The 20,558-nt window shown below is 38.2% G+C and overlaps 1 protein-coding gene across 9 annotated transcripts in view; it reads right to left on the bottom strand.

Moving 5' to 3' along the window:
* PSD3 (pleckstrin and Sec7 domain containing 3) overlaps positions 1–20,558 on the bottom strand; it is a gene marked incomplete at both ends in the record, with an annotated part of 558,422 nt that overhangs the window by 299,287 nt on the left and 238,577 nt on the right. For 8 of the 9 annotated variants that reach the window (XM_082680187.1, XM_082680189.1, XM_082680194.1 and 5 more), the window contains 2 exons: positions 71–151; positions 257–451. In XM_082680187.1, the coding sequence (XP_082536313.1) occupies positions 71–151; positions 257–451 (276 nt within the window). Of the gene's footprint in view, positions 1–70; positions 152–256; positions 452–4,281; positions 4,311–20,558 lie in introns of those variants that run through there. The other variant, XM_082680196.1, reaches the window with a different exon arrangement.

Below are 20,558 nucleotides of genomic sequence, written 5' to 3'. Positions count from 1 at the left end.
CACATTATTTTCTCTTCTCAGAATTAATTATTTAGAAGCAAAGAAGAACAGAAGTGATGTTTAATCATACCTGAGAGACTGATCCAGTGTCATTCCTGTAAAATCAAAAAACTTCAAATATTCTTCTGCAACTAGTTTGCTAAATTCATTGCTATAAGAAAACAGAATAGACTTGGTTATTAAAATTGAAGCCATCAGAACACACACATACCCCTACAAGGATACACTCAGACACCATCCTTGGAATGGGACATACTTCTTGCCTAGGTGCTTTGCCACATCCGATCTTTTGAATCTGTCTAGTTGATAAAGACGTTTGGCCAACCTTTTGGCTGCTTCTACGTTGCTGCTGGTACCATTACTGAGACTTCCTGAGGTTTCCTTTTCCAGAATTTCAGTACTCCCCATTTCAGAATGAGCCTCTAGCAGTGTTGTTTTCATCCCAGCATTGCTGTGAGAATTGATAAAGAAGGAAACAAAAGAACAGAAAAGATTGTTCTTGTGTGGCAAAAAGGAAAGTAGCTAATGAAATTATCACAATATTGTAGAACAAATGAAAAAACTATTTTAAATGATAGCATCTTATGCTTAATTATTCATAAAAATATTTTCAGTTGCTATATTTTAACATACTAGAGAAGTGATTACTTAAACCCTAGATGAGCAGTTCTCAAACCTTTTGGTCTCAGGACGTTTATATTCTTGAAAGTATAGAGAACTCCAAAGACCTCTATGTATGTAGGTTATATCTAGTGATATTCACTGCATGAGTAATTAAAACAGAAAAATTTAAATATTCATTTAAAAATAATAAATCCATTTCATGAATATAAATAATACATTTTTATTAAAAAGAACTATATTTTCCAAAACAATAACATAATATTTAATGAGACAAGCAACAGTGATTTACATCTTTTACAAATTTCTTTAATGCCTGGCACACTAGAAGACAGCTGGATTCTCACAGCCATTTCTACATTCACTCAGTAATAATACATCATTTTGGTTGAAAGCATTAAGAAAATCTGGCCTCACAGAAATATTTAGTTAGAAAAATAGGGAGCATTTTAATATCCTTAATTGTGGATATTCTTTTTTCATATGATGATGCCAAAATAAAACAAGTGGTAGTCTCTTAAAAGTTAGCTGCAATATAGAATCTAAACTTGTATCAATGAACTTTTTGTACTCATATTAAAAACGTCTCACATGGGCTTCCCTGGTGGCACAGCGGTTGAGAGTCTGCCTGCCAATGCAGGGGACACGGGTTCGAGCCCTGGTCTGGGAGGATCCCACATGCTGCAGAGCAACTGGGCCCGTGAGCCACAACTACTGAGCCTGCACATCTGGAGCTTGTGCTCCACAACAAGAGAGGCCACGACAGTGAGAGGCCCGCGCACCGCGATGAAGAGTGGCCCCCACTCGCCGCAACTAGAGAGAGCCTGCGTGCAGCAATGAAGACCCACCACAGCCAAAAATAAATAAATAAATAAATAAATTAATTTAAAAAAAAAAAAGTCTCACACTTTGAATGCATCTTACCCAGGCATGATTCTGCCACATGAACTGGTCACTTGCAAAATATCTGTTGACACATTTTATTATTTTAAAAAATAACATTTATTAATGTCACCACTAATATCCTCAGAAAAGTCTTTAAGTACTGGGAAGCTGCCAAACTTTTGGTGGTAGATACAAGTTTTCCAAAATTCTAATTTTGATTGAAACTTAAGTATTACCATTGGCAACAAAAATTGATGGTTGTTTTCCTTAAAGTAATTAAGTAACTCTATTTTCAAGAAAATGTTTGCCAAAACCACAGTTTGTCAGACTTTGAAGGAAAATGGCATTTCCATGAAAAAAGCAACTAGTTTATAGCTCACAACTCAAACTACATGAGTGCTGTTCCTAGACAGCGCTTCATGCATATTTTCCATTTCATTGCATGTGAAATTAAAAAGGCAGGTACCCAAGTGTTGAAAAGCAATTAATTGGTACTGCTTTATCAAGGACATCTTTAGGTGAAACTGCCCTTTATTTTTATTTTGAATGCATGGCAATGAAGAATGTAACAACTAGAACAGTTTGGTGCTACTACCTTGATTTGTGCTAAGGCCCCCACCATTGCTTTTGTACCATCAGTGTGTATCAACACAGTGAAAAAGGAAAACAATGCTGCACTGTTATTAAAAAAATAATTTTGACCTCACAAACCCATTGAAAGGGTCTCAGGAAGCCGCACAACCACACTGTGAGAACCTCTGCTCTAGCCAGGTGCTGCAGCATGCATCTGTAACACTAAAACCAATAACACTGTGATTTCCAGACCTTCCTTTGGACTTCTAACAGAACAAAGCTATGTTCATGGTAAACTACTTGTGCTTAAGTAGTCTTCCAACACACTTACTGTAGACTGTAAAGCAGACATAGAATTTTTCTGCAATGAACCAGAGAGTAAATATTTCAGACTTGCAGGCCACATAAGGACCCTGGTCACACATGCTTCTTTGTTTTCGTTGTTTTTTCACAACCTTTAAAAATGTAAAAGCCATTCCAGGCTACACTGAATCCTAGTCTGCAGGCCCTTGCCCTATCCCATAGCTCTTTAACTTGGCCTGAATTGTAAGTAGAGAACAATTTATTGTCTAAACGAGGACACTCTGAAAAGGAAACAGGGATGATAAAATCATTAAATATGTAGTTATAATTGTTACAAGGTAAAAAAAAAAAAAAGCATTACCAATAAAAAAAATAGTTGTAAACTTATAAAAATCATTACAGCAAAGTGAAGACATTTTTAAACAGAACTGCTTAATCTCTATTTTGTCACTTGTTCTACCTAACTTACAATTTCCCATTTCCCACTGATCCACCAACTAAGTGGTAGCCTGGCAGCTTCACTACCACTCAGTGCAGCTGGGCTACTGCACAACCAGCTGGTGCACCAAGGAGCGCCTGGGGGCTGCAGAGTCCCCGGAGTCCCCAACCACTGCCAGACTCTAGCAGCCCCTCTCCAAGCTCACTTATCAGCAAGCACTGCACAAGCTATCTCTGAAAGGAGCTTTAAGGGGAGGGAAAAGGGAGAGAGAGTATCCCACATAGTCTTTTAGACTCAACTATGTGAAATTTCTGTTCAATGCACATGTCAACTCACGCATTCCAGATGAGACTGTGGAGAAGCGGGAAGTACAAAGTGGAGGGTTACAAACCCATGCTGACTTATTCTACTGCAACTATTAATGATAATACTTCATTTTTTTAAAGTCAAAGTCAAATGCTAAACCATAGTCAACACCAAGACAACAGACACAAACCGGAACTGACGCAGGCAAACCAAGATGTTTGGTAAGCCTCCCTAAGCAATCAGCCACCTTAAACAATTTTCCAAAAGAAATACCCACCAATTAAAATAAATTGCTTCATTATGATGAATTCTTCACGTAAATACATTTAAATTTTTTTCATCTTAAACTTTACTTTATAAAGTTCACATTACCAGCCAGTTTTGTGAAATTTACGCTATCAGAAAACTGAATATTTAATTTTTATATACAGCAAACCTGTAAGTAAATTCATAGAGGACACTTCTTTTAAAGGTCAGCTCACACTTTTGTGTTTTCCTAAATAAGTGGTGAAAATGTAAAATATTTACTCTAAGAACTAGTTGAGTTACAGTCAAGTAGTTTTTATAATTATGAAAAGAAAATCCCTGGAGTTGTGCTCCCGCGCATTCTCTTACTCTGCATATTAGCTATTGTGTAGAAAAAACAATGTCAAAGAAAGGATTTTCTTCTCAATTAAACTGCTATTTAGCATTGTTCACTTCTCAGGGCAAATTCACGGCATGTATTTAATCACTCCATAAAAAAAAGTAATTGTACCACATACATAGTACTGCAAAGATGTTGTTCAAATACAACAGACTTACCCTAACGACATTGTATTTTTTAAATGCGGTATTGATTCCTATTCCTTATGTTTCTCATTCCGCATGTTTGCTGCCTCTTTCTCCTATCCTGCCCAGTCTATTTCACCTCATTTTCCTCACATTCACCAGAAGGAGGTAATTTAAAAATGTGTATGGATCAGACTTCTCTGGATCGTCTTGAGAAAACCTTCAGTAAAAAGGAAAATAAGGAATAAAATGAAGATAAATACTTCCATTCCTAGATGGCTTCATTCTGCCCCATTCACAATTTATGAAAGAACATGAACAAGAACAGAGATTGCCCCTTTTAAGTCAGAAAGCCTGGCGGTATGATGGCAATACCAACTCACCAGCAGTACGACAGACACCAAGAACCCATATCTTGGAGCAAAGGGTACGCCTGGGCCATGCTTCCTCTCACAAGCCCCTTCCCAGGACTCTTCATCCCCCATCTCCACTGTCTGCTGGTCCACTAGGGCTTCCAAGGACCTGGCTCCCTGTGAGGTCATTTGACTATGACCTCACACTCTCGCAAGTGTTTACTCTTGGGGTTTCTGTATGTTTTTACAGTACTAATAAAAACAGAAGCCAGAACACAGGGTCCACTGTATACCAAGAGCATACACAACAATGGCAGCCCTGCCTTGTTCACACTTGATAAAGCAAACTGGATGACCCCTCTCAGCAGGAGGGACACCCCCGTTTTGTTTCCTGGAATACACAAGACATTGTCCATCTAGTCTGCTGAGTGTTAGATGCTTCCAATAGTTTGAATTTTCCCTTCTTTTCTACAGTTCCGCTTTTCTTCTTGATCAAGTAACTTAAATCTCCTAAGGTGAAATCCTTACCAGTCACTTAAATATAGAAGAGACTTCCCAAAAGCTTCTCTCTGTGATATATATAAATGCTTCACTAAGGCCTATACCTCACACCTCCAAACATATGTGGTTACACTCTATCATCAATATCATCAAAAGAAGGATCAGATCACTGAGTCTGACCACCAAGTCTTTTCATAACCTTTTTATCATACTGATTACTGCGTTTTCCAAAAAAAATTAATAGGATACCCAGTTAAATCAGAATTTCAAATAAACAAAAAACAGTTTTTAGTGAAAGTATGTCTCAAAAATTGCATGGGGCATACTGACACTAAAAAAATTATTCACTATTTATCTAAAATTCAAATTTAACTGGGCATCCTGACTTTATCTGGTAACCCTATCTCCCGAATGCTTGTTCTCGATCAGACTCCTTCTGGGTTTGTTTTAACTTGCTTCTGTGATTTAATTTTTATTCCTACTATTTTTCTATTGTCTTATCAAGATCTTCTCTCAATTGACTACGATCTGCTGATTCTTCCCTAATGTCCTTCAAATACAAAAGGAAAACCCTCTTTTCTCTGTATTTTCACCCTTCCTTCCCAGCCTGCATACTGCCACCATGGATGTGATAAAACGTCTCCTTCACAAATATCCTACACAAGGTAAAAGCCCATGCTCTGCCGCATGTCGTTAAGGCCCTTCACAAGCCAACCCCAACTGCCCGTTTAGACTGGTCACCTCCATCGTCTTCATGCTTGGGCTGCACAGAGATGTAAGCTGTGCTCTTACACCCCTTCCCCACGTCCTTCCCTTTGCTGCTCCTGTCACCCCCACCCTAAAATCCTGGGGTTCCCAAAAATTCTGCAAACTCAATGATCCTACAAGAACCCAAGTGAAATAACAGCTTTTCTAAGACTCGTACTCCAACCCCCCCGGCTGCATTCTCAGAGCACCTGGATATTACAGCTCTGCTTTTTTAAAGTCCCACCTCTCTCACCTACCACTATCTTAAACTTCACTTTGTATCCACATCAGAAGAGTAGGCTGAGGTTATTCAACAGCCATCTGTTGAAAGAACGCAGAACTGAGCAAGCAGCTGTTTCCACTTCCTTTGAGGTCTTCTGCGTTCTGCCAGCAATGACATGGGGCACTAACTTTCTAGTTCAGTATAACCGATCCTGAAAAGTTCTAAGGAGACTGACATCAGCAGAGGGTACCAGATACACTGTCTTAGTTCATATTTTCTTTGAATTTAAATTTTTTAAATGTCTTTAAATTTTTATTTAATTGTGGTAATAAAACTAGGATAAAAAAATAAACTAGGCTAAGGTGCATGCCCTGCATTTAGAAAACAACCACAGTCACCTAGTTCAATTTCATACATAAGCTAGTCAGAGGCAAGTCAGAAGAATCCCAAAGAGGGCGAGGAAACAACTCCAGTCACAAGTGGAATAAAAGGACTGGAAGGGAGCACTATGACCCGGCTGCCATTCTGCAAGCTGAGGATGCAGTCACAGAGGCCTGAAACCAGCAGACCCAGGGAAGCCAGAATGAAGTCAGTCAAGAAGAGCTCTAAGTACAACACCGTAAGTGAGATGCACTTAAAACCCAGAAGCATAAATCGCCTCTAAGAAAGGAAAGGAAATCTTCTTGGCCACCATTATCTATGGCCTTTATGTCTCAGGCAGAGTAGAGATAGCACCTAATCTAATCTTTTAAAAACATATTCCTTTTATCAAAACTTTTTAAAAATTATTTTATTTTATTTTTCATTGAAGCATAGTTGTATTAGTTTCAGGTGTATGACAAAGTGATTCAGTAATACATACGTATATAACTATCCTTTTTCAGATTCTTTTCCCTTATAGGTTATTACAAAATATTGAGTATAGTTCCTTGTGCTATACAGTAGGTCCTTCTTGGTTATCTTTTTTATATATAGTAGTATGTATATGTTAACCCCAAACTCCTAATTTATCCCTCTCCACCTCTTCCCCTTTGGTAACCCTGAGTTTGCTTTCTACGGCTGTGAGTCTATTTCTGTTTTGTATATTAAGTTCATTTGTACCACTTTTTTTTTAATATCCCACATATAAGCGATACCATACAATACTTGTCTTTGTTTGGCTTACTTTACTTAGTATGATAATCTCTAGGTCCATCCATGTTGGTGCAAATGGTATTATTTCATTCTTTCTTATGACTGAGTAATATTCCATTGTTTATATAAACCACATCTTCTTTATCCACTGCTCTGTGGATGGGCATTTAGGTTGCTTCCATGTCTTGGCTATTGTAAACAGTGCTGCAATGAACACTGGGGTGCACGTGGCTTTTTGAATTATGGTTTTCTCTGGATATATGTCCCTGAGTGGGACTGCAGGATATGGTAGTTCTATTTATAGTTTTTTAAGGAACCTCCATACTGTTCTCCATAGTGGCTGTACCAATTTACACTCCCACCAACAATGTAAGAGGGTTCCTTTCTCTCCACACCCTCTTCAGCATTATTTGTAGACTTTTTGATGATGGCCATTCTGATCAGTGTGGAGTGATACATCATTGCAGTTTTGATTTGCATTTCTCTAATAATTAGCAATGTTGAGCACCTTTTTATGTGCCTCTGGGCCATCTGTATGTCTTCTTGGGAGAAACGTCTACTTAGATCTTCTGCCCATTTTTGTATTGGGTTGTTGGTTTTTTGATATTGAGCTGCATGAGCTGCTTGTATATTCTGGAGATTAAGCCCTTGTTGGTCACATTGTTTGCAAATATTTTCTCCCATTCCATAGGTTGTTTTTTTGTTTTGTTTATGGTTTCCTTTGCTGTGCAAAAGCTTCTAAGTTTAATTAGGTCCCATTTGTTTACTTTTGTTTTTATTTCCGTTACTCTAGGAGATGGATCCAAAAAGATATATTGCTGCAATTTACGTCAAAGAGTGTTCTGTGTACTTTTTCCACTAGGAGTTTTATAGCATCAAGTCTTACATTTAGATCTTTAATCCATTTTGAGTTTATCGTTGTATATGGTGTTAGAAAGTGTTCTAATTTCCTTCTTTTACATGTAGCTGTCCAGTTTTCCCAGCACCACTTATTGAAGAGACTGTCTTTTCTCCGTTGTATATTCTTGCCTCCTTTGTCATAGATTAATTGACCATAGATGTGTGGGTTTATTTCTGAGCTCTCTAATCTGTTCCATTGATCTATGTTTCTGTTTTTGTGCCAGTACCATACTGTCTTGATTACTATGTAGTATAGTCTGAAGTCAGAGACCCTGATTCTTCCAGCTCTTTTATTCTTTCTCAAGATTGCTTTGGTTATTTGAGGTCTTTTGTGTTTCCATACAAATTTTTAAATTTTTTGCTCTAGTTCTGTGAAAAATGCCATTGGTAATTTGTAGGGATTGCACTGAATCTTTAGATTGCCTTGGGTAATATAGTCATTTTGACAATATTGATTCTTCCGATCCAAGAACACAGTATATCTTTCCATCTGTTTGTATCATCTTTGATTTCTTTCATCAGTGTCTTATAGTTTTCAGAGTACAGGTCTTTTTCCTCCTTAGGTAGGTTTATTCCTAGGTATTTTATTCTTTTTGATGCAAAGGTAAATGGGATTGTTTCCTTAATTTCTCTTCCTGATTTTTCATTGTTAATGTATAGAAATGCAACAGGTTTCTGTGTATTAATTTTGTATCCTGCAGCTTTACCGAATTCATTGATGAGCTCTAGCAGTTTTCTACACCTAATCTTGAGGGAAACGTAAATGAGGTTATTCAGAACAGCTACAGCACCTCCAGTGGTGCCATTTACCTAATAGTATCTAATACTGGTTAAGCCTGGGAGTAGTGCTTTCTAGAGATTGTCTCAGGCAGAGTGTTGGCCTGACACAGGCCTCAGCACTCTTCTTACCTCAGGAAGAAGAAGGAATATATACCAGGGGGAGGGGGAGGGAGGGAGGGGGAGGGAGAGAGGGGGTGGGAGAGGAGGGAGAGGGAGGGGGTGAGAGGGATAAGAAGAGAGGAAGGGAGCTAGAGAAAGAGAGAGCAGAGAGTGTGCAAGCATATGGGGAAAAACAGGAGACAGAGGAGAAAAACCCTGAGTTTGATTCAAAGACTTGAAGACATGATAAGTATAAAGTGCCCACAGTATAACCAGGCAGAGCTACCTGTGAGAACTCAGTACAGGCACAGCACTTGCCCACACACTGATGGGTGCCCTCACAGGGTGAGAGTCTATATGACCAAGGAACTCTGAAATGTGCCACCCTAAAAACATGTCTAGCAGAGTATTCATCTGAATAAAACTCCATTACAGTGAAAGAATTAGGAGGTCCCCTTAATTTATTAATGAGATTCTCCAGGCAAGCACTCAGTTTGCCAGTAAGGAACAACTATAAATTTAGAAGATGCTAAAAGCGAGTATCTGTTGAAAAGCTCCAGTTAGACTGCCAAGTTCAAACATGGGTTCCATCAGCCACCAGTTGTGGGTAAGTTCATTATTCTCCGTGAGCCTCAGTTTGTTCATCTACAGAATGGAAAGAACGAAGTGCTATGAAGATTAAATGAGAAGATCTGTGTAAATGCTTAGGGAAGAGTCTGGCACACAGTAAACAATAAATGTCAGCTGCCATCACCAGACCCATTTTCATCACTACACCACCCCTTGCACCACTAAGATTACTACTTGGTTATTTGGATGATCAGGCGAGATCAGCATTTTATTAAACGTAAACTGCTATTAGTAATCATATACAAATGTTAGCTCTCAGTATGAATGAATACTTGATTTTTCTAAAGAAAACTGCCTCAAATGAACACATTTTTGATGTTTATATAGAATAGATTTCTCTAGATGGGACTGCATCTTACCTACAAATGATTTCAGGGCCCTTATAAGAGAACCATAAACAAAACCTTATAATCAAAACTCAGCACAGAGGCCAAAATTCAGTCTTTACCAATGATGAATTTTAGTAAGCATCACCTAGAAGGTCTGCCTCCTCAGGGAACCTTTCACCTCACTCAGTTTTCTCAGTCCTGCCTTCGGTGTTCCAGAAGAGGGCACCCGTGTGCGAGGCAGTGTACAGAGACCGACCAAGCTCACCAACGGAATGAGACAGGCTGAACGTGCCTTAGTAGCACTAATTTCCTGGAAACAATTGGACTCATCACCCTTCTACAGGTTCAGGCTCCTCTGGGCATGATCCAGAAGACGGGGGTTTTCACTTTTTTGCTTTTTGGGGTTGTTTTGTTTTTCTATACTAGGTTGCAGCTTTTCTGGGCCAGCTCTCAAATAAGCATGTAATACCTGCAATACTATCAACTTTAATACAACCACATTATAAAAATTTGAAATGAATCATTTGCAAAGCAACTATTTCTAAATACTGAGCATGAAAACTAAGGAGAAAAAAAATGATGCAAAAACATTTACATGTTCACTCTGCACAGAAGCTTCTTTGTGCAAAGTGGGATCAATGAATCCCAATTCCAGTGGGCAGGAAAGGAAGAGTGAATCATTTGCAGATAGACTAACTTGTTTTCCTGAGATACTCTTAAAGTGTCATTGGAATTCTGAGTTTACAACTTCATGAGAAACAGCTTTTGGCTATGTTGCTTCACTGCCTTGATATGGCATTAAAAATTTCTGATAACACCATATCACTCTCCACCCTGACAAAAGAAAATAAAGGGGCAACTGCACTCCACTCCCTTGTAAACTAATCAGTAGATGGTCTGAAGCTGATCATCTCCTTTAATAATGTGATTAAAATACACTGCACAGGGAGGCAGAGCCAAGATGGCAGCGTGGGAAGACACAGCGTTGGAGTCTCCCCACAACTAGGGCACCTGCCAGCCACTGGGGGGGACTGTGACGACCAAGGAGACGGGAGGAACCCCCAAGTGAACCAGTAGGAGGTAGGGGGGACTGAGGGGGGGAGAAGTGGAGGCCAGACAGGATCGGCACCCCTGAGGCTGGGAAGATCAGGAGAGGCAGGGGGGAGGGACCCTCCGGGAGGAGTGGGAGAGGAGTGGAGGGCGATCTTCTGGCCCAGTCGGGCCAGAGAGCCGGCTGAGCTCCCAGGCTGATCCCCTGGCCTCCAAAGCCCCTTCAGGCCGCATGGGTCCCTGGGGGCACAGGAGGGAGGCTGGGGAGATCAGAAGAGGCAGGCGGGAGGAACCATCCAGGAGAGGAGGAGCAGGAGAGGAGGGCGTTTGCCCCCCCGACTCGAGCCCAGGAGGCCTGCTGGGCTCCCAGGTGGGGTCCCCTGCCCTCTGAGACCAGGGGTGGGGGGCATGCCTGGGCCCTTTCTGTTCCTTGAGCCTAAGCCCCACCCCCCACAGCCCCCAGGGCCTTTTCCAGCCCTGTGGGTCCTGAGTATAGGCCCCGCCCACCACCCAAACCTTGCCCTTGCTTAGGCACCACCCTCCACAGCCAAGGCCTTTTCCCATTTTTTCTTCTTTTCCCTCCCCCTCTTTTTTACTATTGTGGTACTGACGTACCTTCCAGTTGTTGATTCATCTATATTTTTAATTTTATATTCTTTTCAATATATCTGTTAGTTTCCTAGTCTAATTTTATCTTCTACTTTGTTATTGTTCTCTCTTTTGCCACCCCACGCGGCTTGCGGGATCTTGGTTCATGAGCTGGGCCTGGGCCGAAGCTCCTGCAGTGGGAGCTCCAAGTCTGAACCACTGGAGTAACAGAGAACCTCAGACCGCAGGGAATATTCATCGGAGTGAGGTCTCCAGGAGATCCTCATCTTAGCACCCAGACCAAGTTCTACCAATAGCTTACAAACTCCAGTGTTGGAAGCCTCAGGCCAAGCAACCAGTAAGACAGGAATGCAATACCATTCATTAAAAAAAAAAAAAAAAAGGAAAAAAAAATGAGATGGCAAAAAAATGTGTAACAGATGAAGGAGCAAGATAAAAACCTACAAGACCAAATAAATGAAGAGGAAATAGGCAATCTACCTGAAAAAGAATTCAGAGTGATGATAGTAAAAATGATCCAGAATCTCAGAAACAGAATGGAGGCACGGATTGAGAAAATACAAGAAATGTTTAACATTTTAGAAGAACTAAACAAAAAACAAACAGAGATGAACAACACAATAACTGAAGTGAAAACTACATTAGAAGGAATCAATAACAGAATAACTGAGGCAGAAGAAGAAATAAGTGAGCTGGAAGACAAAATGGTGGAAATAAGTGCCAAGGAGCAGAATAAAGAAAGAAGAATTGAAGACAACCTCAGAGACCCCTGGGACAACACTAAACACACCAACATTCGAATTATAGGGGTCCCAGAAGAAGAAGAGAAAAAGAAAGGGTCTGAGAAAATATTTGAAGAGATTATAGTCGAAAACTTCCCTAACACGGGAAAGGAAATAGTCACCCAAGTCCAGGAAGCACAGAGTCCCATACAGGATAAACCCTAGGAAAAACACACCAAGACACATATTAATCAAACTAACAAAATTCAAAGAAAAAACATTAAAAGCAGCAAGGGAAAAACAAAAAAATAACACACAAAGGAATCCCTATAAGGTCATCAGATGATTTTTCAGTGGAAACTCTGCAGGCCAGAAGGCAGCAGGATATACTTAAAGTGATGAAAGAGAAAAACCCACAACCAAGATTACTCTACCCAGCAAAGATCTCTTTCAGATTACACAGAGAAGTCAAAAGCTTTTCAGACAAGCAAAAGCTAAGAGAAATCAGCACCACCAAACCAGCTTTACAACAAATACTAAAGAAACTTCTCTAGGCGGGAAACATGAGAGAAGAAAAAGACCTGCAAAAACAAACCGAAAACAATTAAGAAAATGGTAATAGGAACCTGCATATCAATAACAACCTTGACCATAAATGGATTAAATGCCCCAATCGAAAGACACAGACTTGTTGAATGGATACAAAAACAAGACCCAAATATATGCTGTGTACAAGAGACCCACTTCAGACCTGAAAGTGACACATACAGACTGAAAGTGAAGGGATAGAAAAAGATATTCCATGCAAATGGAAATCAAAAGAAAGCTGGAGCAGCAATACTTGTATCAGATAAAATAGATTTTAAAATAAAGACTCTTACAAGACATAAGGAGGGACACTACATAATGATCAAATGATCAGTCCAAGAAGAAGATGTGACAATTAAAAATGTTTATGCACCCAACACAGGAGCACCTCAATACATAAGGCAAATGCTAACAACCATGAAAGGGGAAATCAACAGTAACACACTAATAGTAGGGGACTTTATCACCTCACTTACACCAATGGAAAAATCATCCAAACAGAAAATAAATAAGGAAACACAAGCTTTAAATGACACAATAGACCAGATAGATTTAATTGATATTTATAGAACATTCCACCCAAAAGTGGCAGAATACACTTTCTTCTCGAGTGCACATGGAACATTCTCCAGGATGGATCACATCTTGGGTCAAAAATCAAGACTCACTAAATTTAAGAAATTGAAATCATATCAAGCACCTTTTCTGACCACAACACTATGAGATTGGAAACCACTTACAGGAAAAAAACTGTAAAAAACACAAATACATGGAGGCTAAACAGTGCACTACTAAATAACCAAGAGATCACTGAAGAAATCAAAGAAGAAATTAAAAAATACAAAGAAACAAATGACAATGAAAACACAACCGAAAACTCATGGGACGCAGCAAAAAACAGTTCTAAGAGGGCAGTTTATAGCAATTCAATCTCACCTCAAGAAACAAGAAAAATCTCAAATAAACAATCTAACCCTATACTTAAAACAACAAGAGAAAGAAGAACAAAGAAAACCCAAAGTCAGTAGAAGGAAAGAAATCATAAAGATCAGAGTAGAAATGAATGAAATAGAAATGAAGAAAACAACAGCAAAGATCAATAAAACTAAAAGCTGGTTCTTTGAGAAGATAAGCAAAATTGATAAACCCTTAGCCAGACTGATCAAGAAAAAAAGGGAGGGGATGCAAATCAATAAAATTAGAAATGAAAAAGGAGAAATCACAACTGACACTGCAGAAATGCAAAGGATTATGAGACTACTACAAACAACTATATGGCAATAAAATGGGCAACCATGAAGAAATGGACAAATTCTTGGAAAGGTATAATTTTCCAATGCTGAACCTGGAAGAATTAGAAAATATAAACAGACCTATCATAAGTAATGAAATTCAAACTGTAATTAAAAGTCTTCCAACAAACAAAAGTCCAGGACCAGAGGGCTTCACAGGCGAATTCTATCAAACATTTACAGAAGAGTTAACCCCAATTCTTCTCAAACCCTTTCAAAAAACTGCAAAGGGAGAAACACTCCCAAATTCATTCTACAAAGCCACCATCACCCTGATACCAAAACCAGAAAAAGATATCACAAAAAAAGAAAATTATAGACCAATATCACTGATGAACATAGATGCAAAAATCCTCAACAAAACACTACAAACAGAATCCAACAGCACATTAAAGGGATCATACAGAATGATCAAGTGGGGTCTATCCCAGTGATACAAGGATTCTTCAATATAAGCAAATCAATCAATGTGATACACCACATTAACAAATTAAGGAGTAAAAATCATATGAGCATCTCAATAGATGCAGAAAAAGCTTTTGACAAAATTCAACACTCATTTATGACAAAAACTCTCCAGAAAATGGGCATAGAGGGAACTTATCTCAACATAATAAAGGCCATATATGACAAACCCACAGCAAGCGTCATATTCAATGGTGAAAAACTGAAAGCATTTCCACTAAGATCAGGAACAGGCCAAGGATGTCCACTCTTGCCGCTCTTATTCAACATAGTTTTGGAAGTCCTAGCCACAGCAATCAAAGAAGAAAAAGAAATAAAAGGAATACAAATTGGAAAAGAAGTAAAACTGTCACTGTTTGCCAATGACATGATACTATACGTAGAAAATCCTAAAGATGCCACCAGAAAACTACTAGAACTACTAAATGAATTCAGTAAGGTTGCAGGATACAAAATTAGTACACAGAAGTCTCTGGCATTGCTATACACCAACAATGAAAAATCAGAAAGAGAAATTAAGGAAACATTGCATTTACCACTGCAACAAAAAGAATAAAATACCTAGAAATAAACCTGCCTAAGGAGGCAAAAGACTTGTATTCAGAAAACTATAAAACACTGATGAAAGAAATCAAAGATGACATAAACAGATGGAGAAATATACCATGTTCTTGGACTGGAAGAATCAACATTGCGAAAATGACTATACAACCCAAAGCAATCTACAGATTCAATGCAATCTCTCTCAAACTACCAATGGCATTCTTCACAGAATCAGAACAAAAAGTTTTGCAATTTGTATGGAAACACAAAAGACCCCGAATTGCCAAAGCAATCTTGAGAAAAAAACGGAGTTGGAGGAATCAGGCTCCCCAACTTCAAACTATACCACAAAGCTACAGTAATCAAGACTGTATGGTACTGGCACAAAAAGAGAAACAGAGATCAATGGTACAGGATAGAATGCCCAGAGATAAACCCACACACATATGGGCACCTAATTTACAACACAGGAGGCAAGAACACACAATGGAGAAAAGACAGCCTCTTCAATAAGTGGTGCTTGGAAAAGGGACAGTTACATGTACAAGAATGAAATTAGAACACTCCCTAACACCATACACAAAAATAAACTCCAAATGGATTAAAGACCTAAATGTAAGACCAGACACTATAAAACTCTTAGAGGAAAACATAGGAAAAACATTCTTTGACACAAACCACAGCAAGATCTTTTTTCACCCACCTCCTAGAAAAACAAAAATAAAAACAAAAATAAACAAATGGGACCTAATTAAACTTAAAAGCTTTTGCACAGCAAAGGAAACCATAAGCAAGACGAAAAGACAACTCTCAGAATGGGAGAAAATATTTGCAAACAAATCAACGGACAAAGGATTAATCTCCCAACTATACAAAGAGCTCATGGAGCTCAATATCAAAAAAAAAACCAAACAACCCAATTAAAAAATGGGCAGAAAACCTAAATAGACATTTTACCAAAGGAGACATACAGGTGGCCAAGAGGTACATGAAAAGTTGCTCAACTTCACTAATTATTAGAGAAATGCAAATCAAAACTACAATGAGGTATCACCTCACGCCAGTCAGAATGGCATCATCAAAAAATCTAGAAACAATAAATGCTGGAAAGGGTGTGGTGAAAAGGGAACCCTCCTGCACTGCTGGTGGGAATGTAAATTGATACAGACACTATGGAGAACAGTATGGAGGTTTCTTAAAAAACCAAAAATAGAACTACCATACAACCCAGCAATCCCACTACTGGGCATATACCCTGAGAAAACCATAATTCAAAAAGAGACATGTATCACAGTGTTCACTGCAGCACTATTTACAATAGCCAGGATATGGAAGCAACCTAAGTGTCCATCGACAGATAAATGGATAAAGAAGATGTCGCACATATATACAATGGAATATTCCTCAGTCATGAAAAGAAACGAAATTGAGTTATTTGTAGTGAGGTGGATGCACCTAGAGTCTGTCATACAGAGTGAAGTAAGTCAGAAAGAGATAAACAAATACCGTATGCTAGCACATATATATGGAATCTAAAAAAAAAAAGAAAATGGTACTGATGATCTTAGCTGCAGGGCAGGAATAAAGAGGAGGACATAAAGAATGGACCTGAGGACATGGGGTGAGAGGGGGAAGGTGGGGCGAAGTGAGAGTAGCATCAACATATATACACTACCGAATGTTAGCTGGTGGGCAGCAGCAGCATAGCACAGGGAGATCGGCTCGGTGCTTTGTGATGACCTAGAGGGATGGGATAGGGAAGGTGGGAGGGAGGCTCAAGAGGGAGGGGATATGGGGACATGTGTATGTATATGGCTGATTTGCTTTGTTGTGCAACAGAAACTAACACAGTATTGTGAAGCAATTATACTCCAATAAAGATCTATTAAAAAAAATACACTGCACACTCACACTCTTCAGGAAACAAAACAGTCTGAATTTAGACAACACACCCGTATTTCTACACAGAAAAACACTTGCTTATCCAGGCCAAGATATCACATCCCTTCCTGTCTCTCCAAATTCAAGTTATCTTATTTTACAATATTTTATTTAAAGGAAGGTATAATTTATTATTCATAAGTAAATAAATAAACCAATCAGTCAATCAATCAATCATCAACTCACCAAAAACCTCCCTCCTCTGAATGAGGCGGAAGAAAGGAGGTGCCACTTGGCCTCACAACACATGAAGAAGGACATTCTGTAAAAGGCTCTAACTGCCAGAGCCCAGCAATCTCCCTGCTGGGGTTCAGAAAGGACACTCTTATTGCTTAATTCAATACAACTATTATCAAGAAAGTTTAATACCCTTAGGCAGAATACTCACTATAGCACAGAATGAGATCAAGTCTACCTTCCAAAGAAAATTTATAGAAAGAAACATCAGATATTAAAAATTTTATTTTATTGAAGTATAGTTTATTTACAATGCTGTGTTAATTCCTCCTGTACAGCAAAGTGATTCAGTTACATATATATATACATTCTGTTTCATATTATTTTCCATTATGGTTTATCACGGGTTTTTAAAGTTAAAAAATTGTCTGGGCTAGCTCCTCTTTGCTTTTTCTCTCTGAAATTCCTACCAAATAAAAAGAGAGGAACAGACAGATAAATAATAGTCACATACAATTCCTATATAAGAAAACTAATGACAATGTCTGTTTTGGTGTAATGCTTATAACAACATTATTCCTTAGAGATTCACATTTTAATCTATCATTTTAAAAGTCATTCAAAAAGAATAAATTCCCAAACAGCCATCTGAAGACTCAATACACGCCTTATTATTACTGGTTAAATCCTAATTATCTAGTTTTTTTCTGGTTTCTTACAGGGTTTTTTTTGCATGTGTGATTATCTGATACTTGAAAGTAATCAGTTTTCTATCACTAGGGTTATATTATTGAGGAAAAGTTATGGCTAAAAAATAATGGTTTTACCATACCATATTCTGGCCCTTCCTACCCCTAAGGAGAAAAAATGCTTAATTTCAACTTAAAAAATATGAAGCACTGAATTACCTTTAATCAGATCTCAAACCGTCTTCCAATTGTTTATATTAAATAAGTATAATAAATATAATATAATAAATATAAATAAATATAATAAATGGATTGTTCCATACATTTTAGAATGCAATGAATAATTTTTATGCAAAAATTTCTCTTCTGTCCACATTTGTGCTGAGTTGAATTAGTATTAGTATATATTCACTGGGCATCAGAAGCTGGGCAACAGAAGGTGGTCCAGGACTGGCCAGCGAGGGAATGTTTGAACTCTGACCAACATAATTGTCAACAGATACTCTACAAAGTAGATAATCCTTCCATAGATAATGACTACTAAGTTAATATTGTAAGCAGTTTGCTACATAGTGTCATATCAAGAGTTGGTGTACCTACTCCATTCCTGTGAATCCCTGTTTCCTCCAGAACACAGGTCAAGATGCACCCAAGCCGGTCTGGGATAGCTGGCCTCTTCTACCTCACAAGCAGTAGCCAAAGAGTTAGAAGACAGATCCTAATTCCAGTTGAGTGTGTGTGTGTGTGTTGTTGTTGTTTTTCTTAATCTACCCCTGCTAGAGGTCTCAACTTAGAACTTACTTCTTTTTAATTTAATTTGCTTAAGAATAGCAATCATTAGGAATAAACAAGTAAAAATTAACTCATTAAACTTAAGTATTCTACCCCTAAACTAAACATTACAAGTGCTCAAAAGTATACTTGTAAACATGAAGTTAGTTTGGCCACATACCTCTGCCCCTCGCATGTCAAGGTTCTAAATAACGTTATCCAGCCAGAGAACCATATGGGTTCCACTCTCCTCTGTTCTCTCTTCTAACTGTTCCATCTTGTGAAGAACAAGAGGCTTTATGGATACTTTCTGTGGTTAGATATCATCCAGTTTTTACCATCTCTATTAGTGCTTTCTGCCCTCTCTTCAAATTCTTACAAATACCTGTTTCCACTGTCCCATCCGTGCCCAGCTTGGCTGCACCTCTCTGGTGCACTCAGAACTGCACATCAGCCCCCAGGCCCCTGTCCTGCTGGCACATCCGCCTCGTGCCTTATAGTAAAATAATGATGGCACGAAATTCTTTATTTTTTATTCCCTCTGTTTTAGACAAGCCTAGAGTTTTTTTGAAGTCCTGGTTTTTACAGTTAATTCTAGAAGTTTATGGCCAACTCCTGAAACATCACCATTCAAAAGGTCACAGACACTCTCTAACCAATGCCTTTTACAATAATATTTTTAAGTTTATCTAATATTTTTAAAGCTTTGCTATATCCCAGTGCACCAAGAAAACATTTAAGATAACTAGTATTAAAACTTTCCTTCTCCAATTTCAAGAAAACACAATCATACCAAGTTCCAAAATGCTAAACTTTAAAATTATGGGTAAATATTCCTTGTGAGAAAAATTACAAAGTAAAGGGAGGTTACATGAATTTAAGACCAGTATTTATAATCAATACCTAATAAAATTGAATGAAAACTCTTGATTTTTCTCTAACAAAATTGAATGTTAATCTGGAGGGCTGCATGTAAATTAATGAAGTTAGAACACTCTTTCACACCATACACAAAAATAAACTCAAAATGGCTTAAAGACTTAAATAAAAGACATGACAACATGTCTTCTTGTCCTAGAAGAGAACATAGGCAAAACATTCTCTGACATAAATCATACCAATGTTTTTCTTAGGTCAATCTCCCAACACAAAAACAAAAATAAACCAATAGGACCTAATCAGATTTATAAGCTTTTAAACAGCAAAGGAAGGCATCAACAAAATGAAAAAACAACATATGGTATGGGAGAAAATATCTGCAAACAATGCAACCAACAAGGCTTAATTTCCAAAATATACAAACAGCTCGTACAGCTCAATATCAAAAAAAAAAAAAAGCTACCAATTCAATCAAAACGTGAGCAGAACATCTACATAGATATTTCTCCAAAAACGACATACATATGGCCAACAGGAGCATGAAAAGATGCTCAACATCGCTAATTATTAGAGAAATGCAAATCAAAACTACAATGAGGTATGCACCTCAACCAAACAGAATGGCCATCATCAAAAAGACTACAAATAAAAATGCTGGAGAGGGTGTGGAGAAAAAGGAACCCTCCTACACTGTTGGTGGGAATGTAAATTGGTGCAGCCACTGTGGAGAACAATATGGAGGTTCCTTAAAAAACTAAAAATTGAGTTACCATATGATCCAGCAATCCCACTCCTGGGCATACATATGGAAAAGATGAAAACTCTAATTTAAAAAGATACATGCACCCCAATGTTCACAGCAGCACTATTTACAATAGTCAAGACATGGAAGTAACCTAAGTGTCCATCGACAGATAATTGGATAAAGAAGATGTGGTACATATATACAATGGAATATTACCGAGCCATAAAAAAAAATGAAATAATGCCATTTGCAGCAACATGGATGGACCTAGACATTATCATACTAAGTGAAGTAAGTCAGACAAAGACAAATATCATATCACTTACATGTGGAATCTAAAAAAGTGATATAAATGAACCTATCTACAAAACAGAAAGAGACTCACAGACACAGAAAACAAATGGTTACCAAAGGGGAAAGGGGAGGAGGGATAATTTAGGAGTTTGGAGTTAACAAATTCACACTACTATATACGAAACAGATAAACAAGAAG

The sequence above is a fragment of the Grampus griseus genome, assembly GCF_964374135.1.
Source record: "Grampus griseus genome assembly, chromosome: 21".
Lineage (NCBI taxonomy): Eukaryota > Metazoa > Chordata > Mammalia > Artiodactyla > Delphinidae > Grampus > Grampus griseus.
This window is presented reverse-complemented; position numbering and strand designations above follow the sequence as displayed.